The 18,520-nt window shown below is 43.1% G+C and overlaps 1 protein-coding gene across 11 annotated transcripts in view; it reads right to left on the bottom strand.

The window, feature by feature from the left end:
* Window positions 1-13,986, bottom strand: part of LOC149350599 (putative phospholipid-transporting ATPase IIB) — a 41,688-nt gene extending 27,702 nt beyond the window's left edge. For 3 of the 11 annotated variants that reach the window (XM_089579638.1, XM_089579647.1, XM_089579648.1), the window contains exons 1-6: window positions 13,818-13,986; window positions 13,573-13,623; window positions 13,001-13,059; window positions 6,360-6,515; window positions 4,685-4,829; window positions 1,414-1,527 (exon numbers count right to left, since the gene is read on the bottom strand). In XM_089579638.1, the coding sequence (XP_089435764.1) occupies window positions 1,414-1,527; window positions 4,685-4,829; window positions 6,360-6,515; window positions 13,001-13,050 (465 nt within the window). In that variant the 5' untranslated portion in view covers window positions 13,051-13,059; window positions 13,573-13,623; window positions 13,818-13,986. Of the gene's footprint in view, window positions 1-1,413; window positions 1,528-4,684; window positions 4,830-6,359; window positions 6,516-8,498; window positions 12,930-12,984; window positions 13,060-13,272; window positions 13,340-13,572; window positions 13,624-13,817 lie in introns of those variants that run through there. The other 8 variants (XM_089579642.1, XM_089579643.1, XM_089579639.1 and 5 more) reach the window with 8 other exon arrangements.
* Window positions 13,987-18,520: the final 4,534 nt, after the last annotated feature.

Below are 18,520 nucleotides of genomic sequence, written 5' to 3'. Positions count from 1 at the left end.
TTATTCTGAAGCTGGACCTGTGTACCACCGATAACTGAGCTGATTCCATTTTATTTGTTGACCTACGAGAAACATGGCATAAGACGTTTTGCCAATGAAATATCAGAAATGTAAGAACTAACTAGAACTGCTAAATTTTAATTAAAGATAGCAACAGTCAAACAGGCATTAAAATGCAATAAGCCACAAATCAAAGGCCTCGAAAGTAGCAAGGGAGCATTTAAAATATCCCTCTCTAACAATTCTTTAAGAGAGTGCCTCATGACCACATTTAGAGTCTGAATGTTTTTGTTTTTTTGTCCCCTGCTCAACAAGCGTCTTCAGGTGTGCACATAAGCACTGCCTAACATAGCCACACCACACCTTGTTATACTGCCTAGTGATACTGATTTTTTTTTTTTTTCATAACTTGAACTACTCAACTCATCCCATTTTCCATTTTACAAGATCCTTTTCCACTCCACCCTTCCCAGTTCGCTTATTGCAGGAGCTGACCAAAAGTAGCCGGATGTTTCCACAGGTCTAAAAGTGTAATGTAAAGCACTAAGATATGTGAGAGGAAGAGGAGAAGGCTAACTTGATGGCCTGCATGAGAGCTGCGCACTATGTAGGACAATAATGCTTAAATGAAAGGGTCATGACTGAAGCGGTCACATGGTGTTCTAGGGACCTTTACTGATTGGACTGAGTGTGGTATTGCACAGTCCAATAATTTTCACTGCCAAGCCTGAAAGCTCAGGCTCGGCAACAGCTATCACGACCCCACTTCAAGGACTTGGACAACACTTGAAAGAAAAATAGTAATGAACCAATATCTTCATAACAATACTGAAAGTCCAGCCAATTAAATCAATCTAGAGCACTTTGATATGCTGTTACCCATTACCAGTCTAGTGCACTCAAGTACGCTGTCACCTACTATATTGTCACGTAGTGGTGATGGCAGTCCAGGCAGTGAGGAAGACAGTGAAATGTTCTTCTAAAAGAAAACTGTTCACTAGATTGACCTGCACCCACAATGGACTGAATGACTCGGTGGCGGTGGAAGCAACAAGCGTGCTCGGTGGTTGTCGAACAAAATGCCCGCCGCTCACAGCCGTGCTCAATTTAAAGCTGATAGCAAACTTTCGAGATACGGTGTGCAAAGTTACCACAACAGTCTGGAACAACATAAAATCACCTCAGCCTGGCAACGATCGTTTGAGATAAATCTGGTCACATCTTGCATCACAAATAAAGCAATAAAGCCGCATGCCAGCAGCATTGAAAAATGAATAAACAAACAGTACAAAGATTTGCAGCAATATATGTTTCTTTGTGACACAAAAGCCAAAAACTATTATTCCTTTCAGTAGAGTTAATCATCCAATGCTGCACAGCATGAATAAAGTACAAAAAGAAACATGCACTCACAAGGGGGCCCCAGTAAGTGTAGAGGTACCCAATTCTGATGTCGGGTATAAACTGGGACAAGCACACAACCAGGAAGTACAGGTTCAAAAAAAACTTGAATTGGTTAAATAACACCTGGAAAAGAAATAGAGATAGCAGACCATTCAGCATGGGAAAGAGAAAAACGGCATTTGGCAGAAAGGCAAAAAGGGGCTACTAAGCTGTGCCTATTACTTATTACTTGCTTCCGATTTGGAAGCAGTTTCTCAATCATAATCCCTTCATAAACTAAAAGCTTTCAATAATCCTGCACCTTTTTATTGTCATGCTATACTCCTTCATTCAGAGATGATTGTTGCACGGTCGCTCGATCTCCCTTAGGAGCAGCCTGCAGAGTCACAGAGCGGACATTAGGGAGTGTGTCACGCCGCAGTCTGCAGTTGTGGCTGCCAGGGGCACCACGCATCGGTGATTGAAGCTCCCCAGAGGCAGGCGTGACCGGCGGTTTGGAATATCTGGCCAAACGTGCCCCTTGAGTTCTTTTAGTGTTTTCGTTCAAGTTTTGCTAGGCACATGTACATATGTTGAAAGCAAGTACATCTGAAAGGTTTTCACACCTAGGTGCCGCAAACAACTTATTTTTCCCGCGCACTAAACTTCGCGAAGCGAACGTCGCAGTCTGCAAGATTCCTAGTGCTGCCAGGCCGATAAGTGGCTCATTATATGGGGTGCCATACCAAAGCGGAACCCATCTTAGCATGAATTCAGCGGTACACAAAAAGAAAACATACTGACGGCTGATGCCTTTTCAAGAGGACAATTTGGGAATCCATAGCCTCGTCGGAACGCACATTTTCTTTGTAAACTCCCCTCGCTCACATGGCCAGGACAGCAATGCATCCACAAAAGCCGACAAAAGCTCAGACAAAAATTCTACAGGAAAGAGAGGGATACTAAATGAAGCTGCAGACAAATGGAAAAGAAAGGAACCAAATCAAGCGCAATCCCGCCAGCATCGAACAATGAGAAGCGAGGAGAGCAGTCCTAGCAAAAGACGGTCTGTTTTCTTCTGCAAGATCCTCATGAAAATTACCCTTCTGGATAACAACTTGAGAAAGAAGCAGCAGAACCAACCAATGGCATCGGCCGATTCTCGTGATGTTGTGGTAAACCCCATTGGACTTGATAGCAAAACATCTAAGGGGGTAGCAGTTGAAAGGGCATTAATCACGGCTCAATTGAATTAACCGTGATGTCATGAAAATCGGTCGGCACCACTGGCTGTGGGAGGGGCATCTGTCACTTTGTTCTTGAGTTGTATTCGACTACAGTTAACATTTTTTTTATCCTATCACCCTTATTTCCTTTATGCGCACGTATAAGTGCCAAACAGTATTTTTAAAAATTTATTGCGTGTGTGTGGTGTTATTCCGTGCTGCTCCTGTGCAGCACTCTTGCAAAGAGCCAGACTTGTGCTGTGCTGTCCTATATTGTCATCCAGAACGAAAGTGCGTTCCTGGGATAAGTTCTCCTGTAAACGCTTCCCCTGCAGTCATGTAAGTTATGTTTCTGCAATATTCTCAACGGGCTTTTCGAGAATGCATAAAAACTGCTGCTTGTTGTACATGTTATAAATATCATGCTTCAAGAAATCTGGAAATTTCTTACCACGAACTGTCGTCACAATGTGTGGCAACATAAAAATTGCACGGCAAGGCAGATACAATGCCAGTCAATGGCTGCAACACTCCACTGCTATTATATGTTAGCTACTTTCCAAAGAGGAAGCTTACAGGAAAGGAATGAAGCGCAAGTTGCTGAGGACAACGGCAGTTCCTATAGTTTTCATTGTACCAGACGCACAAACAATCGGTGCTTTCCAAGAACCGGAGAACGCTAATCTGTGAGCAGTGCATCAGAACAAGGTATACCGAACGCACTGAAGGCTGAAGAGAAACGTAGATATGCAATTGTGACTGTGGAAAACGAGGAAAGTGAACATTGCAGAATGCTGCCGGAAATAGAGGAAAGCCATGCTGCTGACTGGTATTTTGCTGTCGAGGTATATCGGCTAAAAGACTCCTGCGCTAATGAGCAACATGAGTTTGTCACTTGGTTCCGAACATAGGCGATTACTTGGCTGAAATTATTTCCGGAGAGCTACAGACGTCTGCAATACTCACAAATATATACCTTAGGTTGCGCGCTTTTGCCCACTAAAAAAAAAAACCAAATAAGTGCATTCTGTGCAACATTAAATAGAAGGAACCTCTAGCGAGCACACTCGAAACAGTGTCAATAAATAATACAATGCGTTAAATGACATCTCCGGTAGAATATCCATGCAACTATCATTGGTGTGCGTATTCATGTTCATTTTTATTTTTCCATTTAAAAAAACATGAATGACTGTAATTCGGCTAGTTCTCTATTCTAAATCATTGTGGGTATCATTAATGCACAAAGAACCATTTAAACGACAAATTCTTTTTATTTCTAAAGTCGCAAGGCACAGGCAACCCACGAAAGCCAGAGGGTTCCGTGCAGAAATGTACTTTTATTGTATTACATTAACTACATTAATCACTGGCATCCAACTGGCAGGGTTTCAGAAGACAGTTCGTATGTACTAGAACAAACCATGTTGGGGATCGCAGTGCGTACCACGAAATTACTGGTGATAATTTGGTTACATATGCGGCCGCTACCCCGCCAGCGCTTCCGACTCCTTCACCGATAGCCAGCGCCGCGACAGCGGTGCAAAGTGGAACTTTCGTGATCACCAGCGGTGTGGCGCACTGGGCGGGCCATTCCTACGGGAGATCGAGTGACCGTGATTGTTGCATATCCCACTACTGGCTAAACTGCAGATAACTGACAAAAGCTCAAACAAACCACATACTCCTTGATATAAACTGCAGTAGTACTCTCTACATAATCGAGACATACACCCAGTCATGCACTACACTTTCCAGTCTCCAAAAGCACACGTGACATGCAGCAGATGCAATTTTAACTCTCACTTCTTGAAAAAACGTTCCCACGCCCCAAATAAAGAAACTATATATGAGTTGGCCAAAACTAATGCTAGCATTGTTACAGCCCTCCTTTTTCCATCAGTATGATTCTTTTAACATTACTTTAGCCGGTTCACTTGGCTCACAGAAAACTTGAAAGTTTAATTCACAGCTACCATTCGGCGTCAATCCAATTAAATACAATCTACATGCAAGTGACACCTTTTGTCAGATGAGACCGCCATTTTTGATTGGAATACACCAAGAGTACTCACCAAAGGAAAAAATGTTAAGATGTTGTACTTTTGGTTGCATATCTTATTAGCAGGAAACTTTTCTGCAGGCGGCCTTCCAAGAAATACTGTTCTCGGACGATACTCGTGAGCGCCGCAGCAGCCCATGCTAAGTTTCCTGCAACAGCTGAAATAGTTGCAGATAAATGTATTTAACCGTCATTAAACAAACTAAATAAACTTGTAGAATGATGCTGACTGTAATTTTTTATGCCGCAAGGGCACCTGGGGCCAAAGAGCACCATGGCACAAGGTATTTCTCTTCTTCTGCAGATGGGGAAAAAAGACCCATTTTCCAAGCATTTCACACTAAAGAAGCCAAGCACCAGGTCAGGAAAAAGCCTGTATCCAATGTATCACTGGTGGGCACCCGGCAGCACTGAGGATTGAACCCCGCACCTCCTGCATGCGAGGTGGGTGCTCAAACCACTAGGCCACCGCTGCGCTAGCTTGTAGAGTAATGCAGCTACAACTTGTGCCAATGTACCAGTTCAAACAATTAAATTATTTGATAATGTTAAAGTGACAGAACACTGAATTTTGAGCATCTAATTTTTTTGCTGCAACGGAAAGCTTGCTGTCTAAGGTGCTCAATTCTGCAACAGCTTTGTTAGAAACGCTGTAGAAGATTTTTACCGGAAATTTTTCAATCAAAGCGTGCGCAGCTTTTGTGTAGGCAGATGCTGGAAGCCATGATCAGCGAAATCGATGGCGATTGCACACTGGCAGAAGTGATGTACCAAAGAATAATATAAACCTCAGCCCCCAGACAATAACTAGACATTTTTAATATGCAGTAGCATCCATTTCAGTTTTTACACTCAAAGCTACTACGGCACAGTCATGTACACCTCATCACCAAAACGACCATGGCTGCCACTTCATCCAAGAAATGCAAAACAAATTGAGGCATCTAGTGACAAAAGCTAAAAGCACATCTTCGGTGATGAGAACGGTATGTTGCTTTTCACTGAAGGGTGCACTGAGAAGAAACCCTGTGCATTTAAAACCTATCAGTGACATTTCCCCAAGATGTGGTGCACTACATCAATAATGGCAGGGTTTCACCACAAGATGGCCCTTCAGTTTGTTCTATGTGATTTTCAATGCCAAATTAAAATTATAAATCCTCAATTCTTAAATATTGCGGTGCTCAATTCTCACAATATGATACAATCTTTTCATTTCCACTATAAACTCGTGACACGTTTTGGTCAGTGGTCATTCCCTTTATGGTTTATAGGGTTTAACGTCCCAAAGCGACTAAGGCTATGAGAGATGCCGTAGTGGAGGGCTCCAGAAATTTCGACCACCTGGGGTTCTTCAATGTGCACTGACATCGCACAGTACACGGGCCTCTAGAATTTCACCTCCATCGAAATTCAACCGCCGCGGCCGGGATCGAACCCGCGTCATTCGGGTCAGCAGCTAAGCACCATAACCACTGAGCCACCGCGGCGGCCCTTGAACAAAAAATAAAAACACTGCTGTCTGCTATACAATGCTGTATGATAATGCCTTTGTTGAAGTCCTTTCACTGAAAAAATTCCTACTGACAGCATTCCATGTCTAATTCACCGCAACAAGATTTACCTTATGGCCCCTAAAAAGGCAACACTTCAATGTCCAATCATTCAATTCCAAAAAGAATTTTTACCTTTGGAATGCTGATGTCAGGCAGCTGCAGCAAGTCATGGCAGTCTTCTTGCTGTGTCGACTATTAGAACGTTTCTCCAATAGGCTGTCACCTTCTCCAACATCAAACCCGTCGTCACTACTGAGGCTTAAACGTGAACCAGATCTTTCAGGTGATCTAAACATAAGAAAACTGCAGTTACCACCCCAAAACGGTACACAAAAAGCAATCAAGGGCCAACAAGGCACCATGGCAAAAAAACACTGATAATAACTACTGCAAGGAGACATCTGTGGAAACAGTACTGGCACAAGCAAAAGACTTAGAAACACTATTTTTATTCATTCTTAAAGGGACAGTCTACTGACACACTGACACTTAGCGACAAAATTTTTTTTCAGCAACCAAGCCTCCTTTCCAAAATAAACGAATACCTTGCTGTGGCACTGAAAAACACAGCAGACCAATTTAAAACATATTTTTTTCAATATGGCAGTCTAGCTTTCTCATTGTAAACAGCACCTGCAAGCCCTGACGTTGGGGACACAAAAATTGTCAGTACGGTACAACGACTGCCACATCATCTAGGCAGTGTGCAATGGCAACAATGAGCAAGGCACAAATGAGATGCATAGGTTTTCTTAAAACTATCAACAAACTAATACATGTGATATCTACCACCAATGAAAGCAACTGCTTTTGGCAGCCACAGTGCTGCTGATGGAAGCACTGCAAAAAGTATAGCAGCAGCATCAGCTGTGTGATTTCTTTTTAAAAATCATTTTAATAGACGGTCAAGCAAATTTACATGATAAAAGTAGCTGTAATTTATTAAAAGAGAAAAAAAGCAGGCTATCTTAAGTTGATATAACAAAAATAACTCTCTGCATGATGCTGGGGCATAGCCATGAAATGTAGCACATTCACTCCAAGTCAGCTCCAGGCGTCTGCCATGTGAGCCACAATGAGCGAACACAGCATGGCACTACTACCAACTCAGACGAAATTTTCTTTGCCAATTAAAAATATTGATCCCTGCCTAAACTGCAAGTTCTGCCCTCATTATTGCCACCATGTGATGAAATCTATCAGAACATGCAATATTCTTGCACTCATCTTCGATATTAGACTGTCCCTTTAAGCCTTTAGCCATTGTTTAATGTCTGGGAACACAAACATGGACAATTAATTTAAAAAAAAAAAAAACTCGGGCTTCAAGACCAAGAGTTGCACTAATAAAAGATAGCTGCCTGCTAGTACAACTATAAGGTATGAAAATACTTTTCACGTATCATCTAACATGTACTGATAAATAACACTTCCACAATTACTCTCGCCACTACTGAAAAGTGCATTTATCGATTTGCTACTGAACTTTCTGCTGCCATTTATAAGGTTTTCCTTCCTTTTTTTTTTCTTTAATAACAACTATATGTACTTGCATTATAAAAATGAAAATGACTGCACTAAAAAGGTTCATTAGAACAGAAAACACACAAAGGATTCATTCTTCTGTCATGCAGAATGCAAAACAAATAGCCACAAAACTTAGAAAATTTCTTTTAGAGCCCTAAAGTTATTACACAGTGCAAACTGGCTAAAATACCGACGCATTCAAAAATTAAACAAAATCGCCTATCCTTTTGCAACGGATAAGCTTGAAAGTTAAAATTTTGCTACACATCGCAGCAAATGGATAAACTTTCAATACAATCTGGATCCGCACATTTGCTTATGTATTTATTTATGTGTTTGTCTGAATTATTTTGTCTGTTTGTTGGATACTGCAGGACCAAGGCTCAAGCAAGAGGCATACAAAATATACTACAAGATAGATGAACACACAAACATTAAATTCCAAAACAAAAATACATGGCCGGTGGTCAAGATGCGATTCGAGTTATCAGCTGCGATATATTTTGTTGTTATATGTTTGTACACCCCATTAAATGATTTAATCTCTCTATCATAATTACTTTTTAAGCAGATCTAAGTGATCGCTGCACAAGCACATTCAATGCAAGATCTTTCTGAAGTCCTTAACAGTACAGGCATATATCAATATATAAGCATGCGAAAAAATCTTCATTTCTATTTTTATCTATCTCACAGACAACCTCAAGTCATATTTTTCATGTTCTTAAATTAAGCACCACGTACTTTGAGTTCACTAAGACGGAAGACCAGGCTTGTTGGTAATTCATCTTTTACAGAACCGCGCAGAAAAGGACACGGATGCAGAAAAGAACGCGACAACACAACTGTTCGTGTCGTGTTTTTTTTGCGCCCATGTCCTTTTCTGCAATGTTCTGCAAAAGATATACTGCAACCAAGAAATGAATTTCTCAACACCTTAAAAGCTGTTAATTGCTAAAGCAAGCAACGCACGAAAAACAAACTTCCACAGCCAAAACTTAATCCGAAACAAAAATGCATTACTTTATTGCAACACATTAATCAATAAGAAAACACATTAATCAATTAGAAGAACACAAAAAAATAAACCAAAATGAAATGATCAGAGATAGTCAAAAGACTCCACGCAATGTTAAGGTAAGCACAGATAAACAGAAATAACTGTGTAGCAGCTAGCGTCTACTCTTATTACCGATCACAAAACTTATAAAGCTGCAGTTTGGAGTTGCTGTTTACAAGCTGAATATTGTTGCACAGCGTCATAATGAAGCATGCAGAATCATCCATTTAGTCAAGGAGGTACATAGCAATCACATGAAATGTTTCCATAGGTACAGCCATTGTCAAAAGAGCCTAAAGGGTCTGCTGTTAATCCATTCAGATACACATTATGTTCTACTAGCGAGAAAAATATGAAAATTTGTGTGCATATTTAGAACCCCCTATTTCCCAAAAACAACATAAATGGCTCGAAAACTTGAACTCACATGCTGCACACTTCCACGCTCATGAAATTGGAGCCTTATTCTTCTATGAAACATTTTATGCCCAATTAATTATTTTGATTATCATCCGAAATTGTTTCCGCTACGAAAACTCGGCCACAGCCTCCTTCAGTAAGACATTCCAGTGCATCAGAGAAGAAAGAAGTTACAGCAGCAGACAGAATTTCATATGTGCACTGCAGAACTCTCGACATCTGTCTTTATTTGTTCTGGAAAAGCAATTCTTTTTTCAAGACACGAAATGACCATGCTATTCTGTCCAGCAGGAATTTAAAACTCAGCCGGCATCACAAACTTCATGAATGCATTGCTAGATGCTTCGAAAAAAAATTTCAAAAGTTACGTGCACAACGTAGATGCCATGCTGCAAAGGGCTTGCCATGTAGTGGGGCTCTCATAGCCCTCATGGAAGTCCTATCTCTCCGAGGGGTGAGGATGAGGGCTCCTCTTGCCTTTGGGACACTTGGAACTCTGCCCAACGAGCCATACAGCATGGCCAAGAAGCAAACCCCTTGGGCTTTTTACTTTTGACAAAGGCTGCAAAAGTGCTACTAGTTTTCAATGTTAATGCAACTACCGTTCCTATCAAACTGCGTTTAGCAACTGCAGAAATATCAAGCCTTCCCTCACCAGGTAAATACATAAAGAGCAAAAACAAGTGTCTTACAGCTTTGGGAAGCAGAACGAGCGAGTCATTACCCACAAGTCTGTAAATGTGCTGCCTACTTCAAGCAAAATGAATGAAATGCACCTGCATGTCACTGCACAGAACTACATGGAGCAGCTTAGGCACAGTGTTAACAAGAGGGCAGGGGCTAACGGGTCTGCATGCGCCTTCATTATTTGACTCTTGGAGTACAGTCACCCAAGAGACATCTCCCAAGGAGTTCTTTTTTATTTCTAAATAATGCTTATGTCCAAGCAAGATAAAAGTTAACAGATAGTCAAATGAACCATGACAGTAGCAAAACAGCCACTATAATCTCCTGCTTTCCTCTTTATGTAGGTCGGCAAAGATGACCACAAAAAGCAAGAACCAGATTGAACCCACTTGTACACAAGGAGCCATATTCATTAAGACTGGCTAATGAAATCCTGGCTGGAAAGAAACCTACTGCACCTTTCAGGTAACTGTAAAGCACATAAAAAAACTTCCATTTCAATATCCTAAATTTTAGTCACATAGGACATTTTTTCGGCCTTTGAGCTCAGGCTCACTGTAATTCCCTATGCTTCATCTTTTACTCGTTATATAGTAGCTAATTCATAAATGCTTATGCTTACTTTTCAAAGCGCGGCTTAAAAGGTATTAATATAGCAATTACGGTGGTTACGGCAGGCCAAAATGAGTACAATGTGTACAGACATTTTCCCAGCTCTTCCAATAATATGTTACATTAAATTCAGCTCCACAAGAATTTATTTTGCTAACCTTGCCTTCTCTTCTTCAGATAAAACCGCCTGAGCTGTTTTCTCAACACTGCAGTTAATGTTTACATCAAAACTTATGACAAGCATTCAAAATATTACCACAGGTTGCATTCAATAAAAGAAATAAAAATTAAAAAATTAATGCTAACATGCATAAAAATGAAGTAGATATCTCTTTCTTTTAATTCACATAAATATGCCAGCACACCTACTCAGTTTGCACAATATTTCTTATAAATATGGGTCTCAAAATTAATTGCAACAGCCATATCTGAACTCAGTGCATGTTCACACTTCACACCCTAGGGTTTTCTTTGACTCGTAGCAAATGTACCATTGGCAATGTGAACGATAGCACGTACAGTTGCAGACATGGACCATGCTTCCACTTTCCCACTCTTCCTTCACACTATGTAACAGACGTAAAAAGGTTTGTTTACGGCGATTTAACCTCCCAAAGCCATTCAGGGTATGAGGGACGCCATAATGAAGGGCTCTGAAAATTTCAACTACTTGGGGTCCTTTAACGTGCACTGACATCGCAAAGTACACGGGCCTTTATTTCGCCTCCATTGAAATTCGACCACCGCAGCCAAGATCGAACCCGCGTCTTTCGGGTCAGCAGCCGAGCGCCATGACCACTGGGCCACCGTGGTGGCAGTCAAAGAAAAGGACAACTAGAACTTTCCAATCTATTTCCCTATTCACAAAAAATCCTCACATCCCACCTATCTTTTCTGAACCGTTCCTGCATTCTTCCCTTTTAACACTTTTCTCTTAGTTTGGCGCTCTCAGCCGCTGCATATTCTACCATATTCCACATATTCTGTCCTTGCAATCTTTTTTGTTTCAACCTACATTTGTGAATCTAGCAAGATTAAATGCACACAATCAGACCACAGCCAATTATTAGAGGCCATGTTCTGCTGTGACTGGAGAATAGAATCAAAAGTGAAGCCCTTTTAATCCTCAACTACTATCCCTACAGAGCTAATACCGTGGATCACACGGCTTCTCACAATCTTCTGAACCCGGGCACAAGGAATGCACATCGTCACATGTCATATTGTGGGGCCAAAATGATTACAATATGACATGGGGCTGCTGCTTTCAACATAAATTAAAGATACCCCTCACGAAAACATCTACCAAACACAAACCAAAATAATGATCGCAGACTAGCACATCAGATAAAGTTTTCTGCACATCATCAAGAACTCACAAGTACAGGTTGAACCTTCAGATAGCATGATAAGGTGCTATAGCTGGATAAAACTCAAGAATGAAGTAGCAGATGCCCCTCAAAGGAGGCCATCAGGCCAATAATGTCGACCAATTTTCATGACCCCGCGGCTAATCCAATTAAGCCGTAGTTATTCCCCATTCATCTGCAGCCCCCTGCGATTTCATGCTATCAGGTCCAAAGGAACTAGTCAAGGGGGACAGGGGAATCAATGAAGGGAGAGAATCGGTAGACCCCATTGGCTGGAGAGGCTCCTTGGAGGGACATTTTTCACTTCGCTCGGCTTGTATCCGACTATAGTAGTAAATTGTAAACTGCGGGGTTTAATGTCCCCAAGTGACACATGAGCTGGGGTCCTTTAATGTGCACACAGCACACGAGCGCCTTCTGCGGCGAATCACAGCCACCGTAGTCAGGGCTGAACCCGGGCCCTCCGGCTCAGTAGCCGAGTGCCGTAACCACTGAACCATCACGACAGGTCAGTATTAGTACAAACAGTAATAGTTTGGTTTGGTTTTATGGGTTTAACATCCCAAAATGACACAGGCTATGAGAGACGCCATATGGAGGGCTCCGGATAATTTTGATCACCTGGGGTTCTTAATGTGCGCTGACACCACACACTGTACATGGGCCTCTAGCATTCGGCCTCCATCGAAATGCGACTGCCGCAGCCAGGACCGAATTACAATAGTAGTAGTAGTAGTAGTAGTAGTAGTAGTAGTAGTAGTAGTAGCAGTAGTAGCAGTAGTAGTAGTAGTTTGTTAGTCATTAGTATCAAGCCATGTGGCCTGTTGTATTCAAGGTTGCGATGCAGACTGCAGGACAGCCATTCCCAACAAACCCAGCAATTGCAGACAAAGCAGAACATGAAACAGATCAATGAGACCCTTTCGGGAGAAAAAGAACAAACTGTTAAGTAAGTTAGAACTAAATGGACACAAGTGAACACAAGGCAGATTTGAAAGAAGACATGAATTATGGAGTAAATTCTAAATAAGTGAAATGTAATGCAAGCAACACGACATCAAGCAGATTGCGGAAATCGTACAGCATATAGACGTTACCGCTCATTTTTTCTTAGAAGTGCGAAATACTGAATTTTTCTCCGCTGCATTGCAAGTTTCTGCAACAAAAGCAGAATAAAAAAATAACACATATCAGCTACCATCTCCAGACTTACAGCTAGTACAAGGATTCACTAATAGTAAAAACGATCAGTAACCGACGCCAAGTAACAATTAAAACGCATTATAAACTAAGTTTTCGGCAAAGTGCATTATAGTAAACAACAGTTGCATCATGTTAAGCACAACGTCATGTCGAGGCAGTTTGTTACCATTCTTAAGTTATGCAGCCAGGGTCAGCGTCACTTGCTTTCGTGAAATCAACGCTAGTGGGAGTATGGGCAGGTATGTCACTTCTGTGTCGTCACGCATGCCACACCCTTCCTAAACTGTAATCGTCGCCCGTTTCGCAATTACGCCCGTTCGTGCTGAGGTCATGCAGCTGTCTACACACATTAGATACCCACCATGCAGCAACAATCGTGCACTGATACTGTTAAGTACCAGATGTTTTCATTCGTTCAAATACCACCCACCACCAAAACACAGCTACAGCTTTAGCTGGTTCTTACCTCAGCATGGTTATAATGTAACTACGTCCAATGCTCTAGAACGCAGCCATCCTAAAAGGAAGAAACAAACAAACAAACGCTGAGTGTCGTTCCGCCGTTTTAGCGCAAGGTCTCTTCTGACTAAAACAATCAGAGAGCACCACGACTCCAGCCAGGAGCCGTAAAGCAGTTACCGTAGAAATAGCAAAGGTTACCACGACAGCAACACAACAAATTATGAACAGCCGGCATACAACCACATTTACCTTTTCCACATAATATGTCAAATCACATGCGGGTATTTATGACGAGCACGCGCTGCACAAATACACAACGGCGTCATCAGCGACCACCGTAGCAGTATCAACACCTACATACGCTCTCATTGGCATTGGCTCCATATGCATACTGAAGTCAAAGCCTTCACATTCGCCATTTTTGTTGGTCGGCTCGCAGCACGGAGCGCGCAGAGTACAAATACCCTTTATAACTTGTAAGGGCACAATATTACCTTGTTTAACATCATTTATGTCCAAATATAAACAATTTATAGTGCTATTTAAATACTAGAGACTTTTATTATTTTCGGAGAAACCGAAATTAAGAGCACATTCTACCGAAACTTTTTGGCGCGTGTTTCAATAATGGTCTTTGCAGGCACTGACGCATCATGCACTCCACTGAAGATCGTTTTCAGTGTATCAAAGGCGTTCACGTAGACATGTGAAAACAAACGAAATTCCACTCCTTCGACGTACTGGGGGTGGATCGTGCTTCCTGAATGGACCGAAGAGACTCTTGATGTCTCCGAGGGCTGGTGTCGCTGCAGCAGATGACGTCCCAGCCAACCGCCGCAATCACCACCGAGTCTGGAGGGCCCTTTGCTCATGCAGGTGTCATGTGGACTCACCTGCAACCACACTTCCAGCCTCCCGTTGTCACTGTGCTGTGCCAGCTGCGGTGGGCGGCGGTACGTGTGTCATCCCTGCCCGATGTCCTGGAATGGGGGAGGCGGTAGGTTTGTAGTTGTTTTCTACTAGGGCATAAATAATAACCGTAATTCCAAGGGGAGGGGGGGGGTTGCCCTTCCTTCCGGACTCCCTTGGCCTTAGGTCATCCTTCGTATGCGGAACACAATACACAACACAGTTACGAGCGAATGTTCACCCACGCTTGGGCAAGGGAGGAATTCCGAGGCCGGACGGGATAAGCTGAAGAGAAGGGATAACAATATCCCCACCACGAGGCCTCGCACCGCTGGGGAGGAGCGGTGTGCGGCACCTGAACGTCAGCGTGCGACGAAATCCCGAGCCGAAGAGAGTGCTCTCCCGCGCGCGCGCAGAAGTCACACCGTCCGTGGCGCTCATGGATGGATGGAAGATAGGAGCGTCCCCTTTGAAACGGGTGGTGGCAATTGCCACCATGTTCAGCTTTTTTTTCTTTATTTTTGTTTAACTGTGTTGTAAACTGTCATTAAAATTCGCTATTGTCTTTCAATACGGTTTCCTACTCTTGTAACCTTATGTCACTCTCTGCTTTTGAGCCACCAATATTCCAATCGCTTTTTGCTAACTTCCACCGCAGATTTATTTACATGACCATTGTTATCTCTAAATCCTAAGACCTCAGGAAGAGTGACTGTGCCTGCATCGACATCCGGATGGATACCATCATATTTCTACAGATCTACCACACACAGCACATGTGTCATCAATCATCTTCGTTAAACATTTTTTTTTGTAGCTGCGCGTTTTAAGACACCCTGACCTAGCTTCAAAGAGTAGGGCACTGCCTCTTGAGCTGACTTGCCTTTTTCAGTATCGATATGGCTCTACACTATCCATCTTTTCGATTGAATTAATCCAATTTTTACCTTCCGCGTTTTTAACCTGTCGTTTAATGCTCTTTCTTTCTCCGTCCTCGTGTACGGCATGCTTACTGGTTAGTTTACTAGTTCTTTTCCGCCACTCTGAGTCAACGCTTTTTCTGTATAAGTATTTAAATACCTTAGCTGCCCACCTGTTATCGTCCAATTTCCTCAGCCGTTCTTCATATAGTATTTTACTCTTAGCTTCCCGTGCTTCGAACGATGCCCAGCCCATATCCCCTTGTACTGCCTCGTTTGTGGTTTTGCCATGGGCACCTAGTGAGAATCTTCCAACAGCTCTCTGATTTACGTCTAATCTCGACCGAACTTTCTCCCTTAAGCACAGAACCGCATTTCCAAAAGTAAGCCCCGGCACCATTATTCCTTTAAAAATTCCTCTCAGTGCTTTATATTTGTTGTACCCCCGTAATGCCCTATGTTTCATTACATCGACATCTCTTCGTCCTTTTGCCCGAGACTGTTCGTGCTTTTTCGGTGTATATCTGCCCTTCGTTTAGCCATATCCCGAGATATTTGTAGTCGGCCACTCTGGGCATTTCATGGCCTTGCATTGTAAGCACCAGATCAGTTTTATATCATCACACCTGACTTGGCCGCCGCGGTGGCTCAGCGGTTATGGTGCTCGGCTGTTGACCCGAAAGACGCGGGTTCGATCCCGGCCGCGGCGGCTGGAATTTCTTTGGAGGAGAAATTCTAGAGGCCCGTGTACTGTGCGATGTCAGTGCACGTTAAAGAACCCCAGGTGGTCGAAATTTCCGGAGCCCTTCACTACGGCGTCTCTCATAGCCTCAGTCGCTTTGGGACGTTAAACCCCATAAACCAAACCAAACCACACACCTGACTTGGTTGTGCTAAAACTGAAACCTAGAGCGCTTCCTTCGTCTCCACAACCATTAACCAGAGTTTGTAAATCTTCCTGGTCATCTGCTAAGAGTACAATATCGTTCGCATACATTAAATCCTGGAGCCGTTGCTCAACGACATTTCCGCCTAATCTGTACGACAGATTATAACTTAGATTACTTCCTTGTAGCCTTCTTTCCACGTTAATCACACAAAGCTTGAACAGCAGCGGTAATAGAGGACAACCTCGCCTTAATCTTTTGAGTGCTTCCATAGTTGTACTTTTTTATCCGTTCCCATGTAATTTAAACTTTATTATCTCGGTAGATTTCCTGCAGAAAATCAGTTACCTCATGACCGATGCGACGCAGGCGCCCTCTCTTGCTAGTTAAGGTAACAAACTAGGGAGAGTCACGGGGCGCGCGCCTCCTGGAGACCGGCCCTAACCGCCTCGCGGTTACGGCCTCGCGGCCGTAACCGCGGGAGAGTGCCTCGCGGGAAAGCAAACCAACGGGGAATACGCGTGGCAAAGTCCCCACAACACACACACGCACGTACGGATGCACAGACAAACTCACAAAGTATACTGACACATGCTTAGACCATAACAAGATTTGCTGGCGCTTCAATTTGGTAGCGGTCGTAATCAGAATGGTACAGGATTGTTCCAGGTCGGCATTTATAGCAGTTGGAAGAAGGCTGCTGCAATGCGCCTGAGTTAAAACCCAAAAGAAAAAAAAAACACGTAGTACAAAAATGGCACATACGCGCGGTCGCAGCGTGATGAGTCACAGTCCAGAAGGATGTCCAGTGGCCGCGCTTCTGGCACAGCACATTTCATTGTCTGTGGCACGTGTTGCCTTTGCCAAAACACGTTTTCTAGACCTGACAGCTGCTTGGCTTTGATCGGATACGACTTCAGTCGCTTCTTTTGCCAAGTTATCCAAGGAAGCATCTTCCAGATCAAGAAAACTCGTTTTGACCAACGCATCACGTGCCTCGAACGATGAACTTATGGAAGCGCCACTCGAATTGAGAAAGAGAGGTTGTGTGCGTGCGTGCGCGTGTGTGTTTATGCTTTATTGGGGTTTAACGTCCCAAAGTTACTCAGGCTATGAGAGACGTTGTAGTGAAGGGCTCCGGAAATTTCGACCACCTTCCTTCAAATTTCCTTCAACGCGCGCTGATATCGCACAGTACACGGGCCTCTAAAATTTCGCCTCCATCGAAATTCGACCGCCGCGGCCGGGATCGAACCCGTGTCTTTCGGAACCGAGCGCCATAACCACTCAGCCACCGCGGCGGCTGTGCATGCGTGCGTGCGTGTGTGCGCGCGTGTGAAAAGTCATGCTTTGATTGACCGTGAAAGAAAAGAGATTAAAATGTTGATCGCCGGTTTTCGAAACTTAGGAAGGCCATCTCTCTTTTGGACAGAGACATAGACGGTGTGCCAACAGATTTATCTTGAAAATCAGTAATCTGCGCAGCTTTTGCTATTTCCCGAGTTATCTCTGCTTTTGGCCAGGATTTAACATGTATCTAGGAAGGATACACAGACACACCTCTTACAGTGCAAAGCTAGACTAGTGACAGTGTATGTTTTCATGTTTTGTTTTGTTAACAAAGCCTTTCAATCAGGTACCTTTCGGAATGACCGACACACTGCTTTCCACATGAAAGCGGGATGTTACACACAATGCCCTCAATACATTTTAGTTTTTTTTTTTTCTGGTGGCTGATGGTACCCTCTGGCTTTTCGGTCATTGTTCGACGAGCAAGGTTCCTTTACACAGGGCACTTAGTTTTTCTGATGCTGGAAAACCATTGGAACATTCGCCTTCTGTCCGATTTTCTTTAGGTTGTGAGATAGGCAATTAATGTAAGGAATGACAGCCATCTTGCCTTCCGGTTTTCCTGCTGATTGGGTCGACTGTCGTTCTTTCTGATGTTTCTTTTTCAGCAAATGTTCAGTGGCAGAAACACCGAAGCAGGATACCCTGCTTCGACGAACCTTGTAAGCTATTCATGAAAGCTCATTCTGATTACGTGAGGGCATGACTTTACGAGGGCATTTTGATGCGTAAGCTGATAATGCCTACTTACACAGGATCCTCCTGGATCGACTGGCCAATTTCCCTATTGTTTTTAGATTTGTGGACGATTTTCTTTTCCTTGTTGTCTGTTCACCGTCCTACCTAGAGCAGGTTGCATCCGGTGGTTTAGCTACTGTACAACGGT

Source organism: Amblyomma mixtum, chromosome 3, assembly GCF_055824585.1.
Source record: "Amblyomma mixtum isolate Tamu chromosome 3, ASM5582458v1, whole genome shotgun sequence".
In the NCBI taxonomy this organism is placed as follows: domain Eukaryota; kingdom Metazoa; phylum Arthropoda; class Arachnida; order Ixodida; family Ixodidae; genus Amblyomma; species Amblyomma mixtum.
This window is presented reverse-complemented; position numbering and strand designations above follow the sequence as displayed.